Source organism: Leptodactylus fuscus, chromosome 2 (assembly GCF_031893055.1).
Source record: "Leptodactylus fuscus isolate aLepFus1 chromosome 2, aLepFus1.hap2, whole genome shotgun sequence".
NCBI classification, from domain to species: domain Eukaryota; kingdom Metazoa; phylum Chordata; class Amphibia; order Anura; family Leptodactylidae; genus Leptodactylus; species Leptodactylus fuscus.
The window spans coordinates 164186766-164192535 of NC_134266.1; the positions used below are offsets into that span (position 1 = coordinate 164186766).

Sequence of the window (5770 nt, forward strand, 5' to 3'; positions counted from 1 at the left end):
GCGGCTGTCACCGGGCCCCCTAATGGCCCGGGCCCTGTGGCAGCTGCTACTGCTGCTACCACGGTAGTTACGCCACTGATCCTGAAACCATTCATGTGTGGGGTTGCTTCTCAGCCAAGGGAATCGGCTCTCTCACAGTCTTGCCTAAAAACACAGCCATGAATAAAGAATGGTACCAGAATGTCCTCCAAGATCAACTTCTCCCAACTGTCCAAGAGAAGTTTGGCGATCAACGATGCCTTTTCCAGCATGATGGAGCACCTTGGCATAAAGCAAAGGTGATAACTAAATGGCTCAGGGAACAAAACATAGAGATTTTGGGTCCATGGCCTGGAAACTCCCCAGATCTTAATCCCATTGAGAACTTGTGGTCAATCATCAAGAGACGGGTGGACAAACAAAAACCTACAAATTCTGACAAAATGCAAGCATTGATTGCACAAGAATGGACTGCTATCAGTCAGGATTTGGTCCAGAAGTTGATTGAGAGCATGCCAGGGAGAATTGCAGAGGTCCTGAAGAAGGGTCAACACTGCAAATATTGACTTGCTGCATTAACTCATTCTAACTGTCAATATAAGCTTTTGTTACTCATAATATGATTGCAGTTATATTTCTGTATATGATAAAAACATCTGACAAACACACATAAAAACCAGAGGGCAGCAGATCATGTGAAAATATAATATTTGTGTCATTCTCAAAACATTTGGCCATGACTGTATATGATACACCAAGGTAATAGGGCTGGTGAGAAGCGCTTCGAAGCGCTGCTGAAATTTCTCCATTACAGCAGTAATAACTAGCATGTTGCCATTTTTGACCCCACCCAGACTATTTATCCCTTTCCTGCCGCAGGTGTTTTTCATGTATGATGCCCTGCCCTCCAAACCCCATAACTTTTTAATCTTTCCATTCGCAGAGCCATGTGAGGGCTAAATGTGGACAGTGAGGGTGTCTTTTTTATATGTGGCACTTTGGGCTGTATAATTTAATATGGAACACTTTGAGAGGTAATTTTTATTGGACGTAATTTTATATAAGGCACGGTGTACATTTATATAGGGGATAAACTTTATTCAGTACAATACGTGGTACACTTTAAAATATATTGTATAATAATGCAATTAACTATAAAGCATTTTGTGGAGCTGCAACAGAAATAAAATTGCATGGCGTGTTAATAGACAATTACAATGGAGAAAAACATGAAAAATATGATTATCTTACAAATACATTATCTTAAGGCACTTATATTTTTGTACTGTCAAGGTGTTACCATATTATTGTACAAAGTATTGTACCTGCTACAGTTTTCTGTTAATAAAACATTTTTCAATTGTTGCCAAAATAAATGCTCTGCTTGTGGATTTGTGGGCCACTCCAAAATTGAGCTTGCACAAATTTTCTTCCTAATTCTCAGGTACTGTGAACTTTGTAGAACAGGCTGTAACAATACAATTACAATCACATCCATATTGTCATCCATCAGTTTTTGCATGGCCAAGTAAAAGGCGGTCCGGAACTTTTCTCTTTGTATGTATTTTTTGGTGAGAACAAATAAAGTCTTTTTACTTTGGTTAATACTTTGGGCAATGTTGTCAATGACGGCTTTCCCCAGTTCCCAATCTCTTTCTTCTAGGCAGAGAAGTATGCTCTTGTTGCCCTGAACTTCAATCTGGTGACATAATTCATTATAAACCCAGTCGGTAACTGCTGGATCTGTCTCATCATATGCAATAAATGCATCATAAATGCTGTCTGAAGAACGGACTTTGTTTTGCTTGGTTTGCTTTATCTTGGCACTGAACCAGTGGTATATATACCACACGTCCCAAAAAAACAAATTTTTCATTACTGGTAATGCGGTTAGTGAAACTATTACCAGTGATGACATTAGAAACAGAAGCATTGCTACGAAGTCCTCATTGCAGGTATGCATGTCAAAGTATATGATTCCTCTCTTCTTCCAGGTACTAGGGGTAGCACAAGTAACATCCGTGGCCAGCCGTGGGATGGTGACATTACTTTTGATGATCCACTGTAAAAAGTCAGTGATTTCACAGGTACAATCAAATGGGTTTCCTTTCAACCACAGGACTTTCAAAAATGTAATATTACTCAATAAAAATACTGATTTATTTATTGTATGGATATGGTTTTTGCTCAAATCAAGTTCAGTAAGGCTTGTAGTTCTATAAAGAAAGGAAGCTGACAACTGTGATATACGATTTTTGCGCAGTAAAAGTTTTTGCAAAGAAGATGTGTACTTGAATAAGTTGGATTTAATTTCTTCTAGCTTATTATGGCTAAGGTCAAGGAATTTCAGATTTTTAAAGTGTTTCAGTTTTTTCCAGTCCCATAATTTTAATTTGTTGTTGTTTAGGTAGAGTTTTGTTATATTTCGTGGTAAATTTGAAACAAATATATCAGAGAGTTGTTTAAGATTATTGAAAGATATGTCAAGGATTCTAAGGCTGGAAAAATTCTTAAATATATCCTTATAAGGTTGGTTCCATCTTCCCAACATGATATTCAAATTGTTCCCCGAAAACCTTAATTCCTCTATTCCATTCTCTGGTATTTGGTATTCAGTTAGAGAAGAAATTTTATTCCAACTTATATTTAACACTTTTAGACTCGGGAGATTACCAATAAAATTCAAATTATGACTTACACCTTCAACTATAAAGTACTTGGCATTGTAACTTAAGTCTAACACTTGCAAATTTGACAATTCCTTAAATGCATTTGAGGATGCAAAATCTAATGTGTTATATGACAAGTCCAAGTATGTGAGATTTGGCATGTAAACAAATTCTAACCCATTTAAATCTTGATCAATACCGTTATGGGATAAATTCAAACACACTATGTCTGATAAGAAATTAAAGTCATCTGCATATATAAATAACATGGTATTATAACTAAGATCTAATGTTTTTCCATATGAAATACATATGGGCTCGATGGTTTGGTCAGACCACCTATTATTTTCTACAGGGTACATAGTGGAGTTTCCTAATGTATTGTATGTCACATCATCATGGATGGAACCTCCATATTTTGGAATTTTCTTATAATTTTCTTGATTTGATCCCAAAATAAATGGAGTTATTCTGTTTTTAGACAAGTAAATCATTGTTACATTTTGAAAATTATGGAAGACTGTTAAATTTACTTGCTTAATAAAGTTTGATCCAACATTTATAATATTCAATGTTTTTATCTGAAGTAACGGAGCAAAGGTTATGTTTGTAATTTGTTGAAAAACATAACCTTGCACATGTAATTCTCGGAGAGATATTAATTTGGAAAAATTCTCAGAAAGGTTTAAATTCTGGAAATAAGTTCCTATCTCATTATTAAATGACAAATCCAGTTTTTGAAGGGAAGATAAACTAAGCAAAAATTCACCTGATTTCATTTCTTTAACCAGATAATTCTTCTCTAAGTTCAAAGCTTTCAATCTTCTTAGGTTTTGAAACCAAACTCTTGGAACTGATGTCAAAGAAGTATTACCAAGGTTAAGCTCAAGCAGGTTTGTAAGGTACTGAAATGCATTAGGATGGATACTTAGTTGAGACTGTCCAGGGCAGGGTTTGCAAGCAAATGGAGCATTAAAGCATCTTGGACAATTACCGCTCAAATGAAGAATTTCTAAGTCAGTTAGATTCATGAAGTCTTCTTCTCCAATGGTGCTAATATTATTATTTTTCAAATAAAGCGCTTTTAAGGATGAAGGTAGTCCAGGAGGAACCTTGTTTAAGTTGTTGCCTGATAGAGACAAGATGGTCAACTCTTCCAACTGCAAAAATGTCCCTTCTTGAATCTCCACTGTTTTAGAGCAGTTATTACCATAGAAACAGTTGTGATCCAGATATAATTCCTTTAGGTGCTTTATTTTAGCAAAATTTTCACTAACAACTGAGAAAATATTATTATACTGTAATGACAAAGTAAGTAATGAAATAGGAAGTCCATGTGGTATTGTATGCAAATTATTGTTATCCACGAGCAACTGTTCAAGTTTGGTTTGATCAAAAAATGCTTCATCATCTATAACGAGAACTCTAGCAGCTTTGTCAGCATGGCGCTGATAGGAATTACAGCTTAAATCCACTTTTATTAAGTTATGCCATTTTTGGAAAGCAGTTTTGTGTACTGTATGTATATGATTTTTGGACAACAGCAACTCTGCAGAGGTGGTCGAGTAGTTGATTGGTGGTGGAACAGTTTTCAGGTGCCGTGCCTGACAGTCAAAAACCACTGAAATGTTCATTTCCTTAATTGTACATGGATGAGTTCTGTTGTTTAGATTTTCAGTACAGATTCCAAAGGAATTGTAGATTATGAGAAGAACGGAAGGCAAATTAAGCAGCATCCTGAACATCTTGTGCTGCAAAGAATCACAAAATACAAAGCAAAATCAATTTCATGAAATTATAAACAATTTATCTAAATCTGTGTGATGCAGTCAATATATATATATATATATATATGTTTATATATATAGTATTTACTTACATTCTTGCTTTTAGATTGTTTCAGATGACCACAGCAGGGATATAACAGTTCCTCCAATATTTGTTTCCTCTTTAATATAACTCAGTTTCGTGTGTGTGCCCACTTTTGTTTCATTTCTCTGTTGGAAGTTAACCATAGTGATATACTGACACCTAAAGGCTATATAAATCATATACTATTTATGATTAATTTATACAGGCACTAGAGATGAGCGAGTAGTATTCGATCGAATACCTCCCCGCCATAGGTATTCGTGAATATTCAATGCGTTTAACCCTTTGGTGTTCGGCCGCTTACACAATACCTATGGCGGGGAGGTATTCAATTGAATACTACTCGCTCATCTCTAACAGCCAATAGTATCAGAAATAATAATACTGTTAATAATAATATAATTTATTTACAGTATATAGTGTGAATATATTTAGCAACATATTTAGAAGGTTTATATACAACAAAACTGACATTACAGAATAACAAAACAAAATAATTAGAAATCAAGGAGTCAGGGCTCTGCTTGCAAGAGCTTACTATCTATGACATGTACTGTATGCATGTTTCATACCCTATTTTTGAACTGTGAACCACTGACATTTTGTTACTGTACCCAGGGGTGAACCTGCAGCTTTCGCCGCCCGAAGCGAACGACAGAAAGCCGAGGAGCGGAGGGGGCATGGCACCATGAAGGGGCGGGGCTTATCAAGGGGCGGGGCTTAGCAGCGTTCGCAGGCAGAGAGCAGGCACGGAGAGGACCTGCTCTCTGCCTGAGCGTGAGAGGAGGACACTGGAACAGCGCTGCTTCACCGGCCTCCTCAATCCACCGCTCGGTGCTAAGCCAGTCCAGGACAGCTTGTCCTGGACTGGCTTAGGTAAGCAAAAATGCTGCCCTCCCTGGGGCCCTGGCATAGCGCCGCCTGAAGCGGTCGCTTCAGGTCGCCTCATGGGAGGTGCGGCGCTGACTGTACCTGTGATCCTCTTTAGACAATATTGATGGCACAGTATGAGACATGTAAACCATGACCATATAAATAGATTGTGCGGGGAAGTTAGCTCAGTAGAAGCAGTGGTGTGGACCCAAACAGTCAAGACAGGGACACAAAATATACAGCAAACTAGGTTATTTAGAAAAAAAACAGGAAAATAAATAAACCTTGACTACAGGCACAAAATAAACAAAACAAAATACAGCCTTAACTTCAGGCAAAAACAAAATAAAAACCTGCTTGTCTAAGCAAATAACTAA

The 5770-nt window shown here is 37.0% G+C and overlaps 1 protein-coding gene across 1 annotated transcript; it reads right to left on the reverse strand.

Moving 5' to 3' along the window:
- Nucleotides 1-1267: 1267 nt before the first annotated feature.
- Nucleotides 1268-4393, reverse strand: LOC142194100 (toll-like receptor 8). The gene has a single exon (XM_075263125.1). The coding sequence runs from the start codon at nt 4391-4393 to the stop codon at nt 1268-1270; it is 3126 nt and encodes a 1041-aa protein (XP_075119226.1).
- Between the last annotated feature and the right edge of the window lie 1377 nt (nt 4394-5770).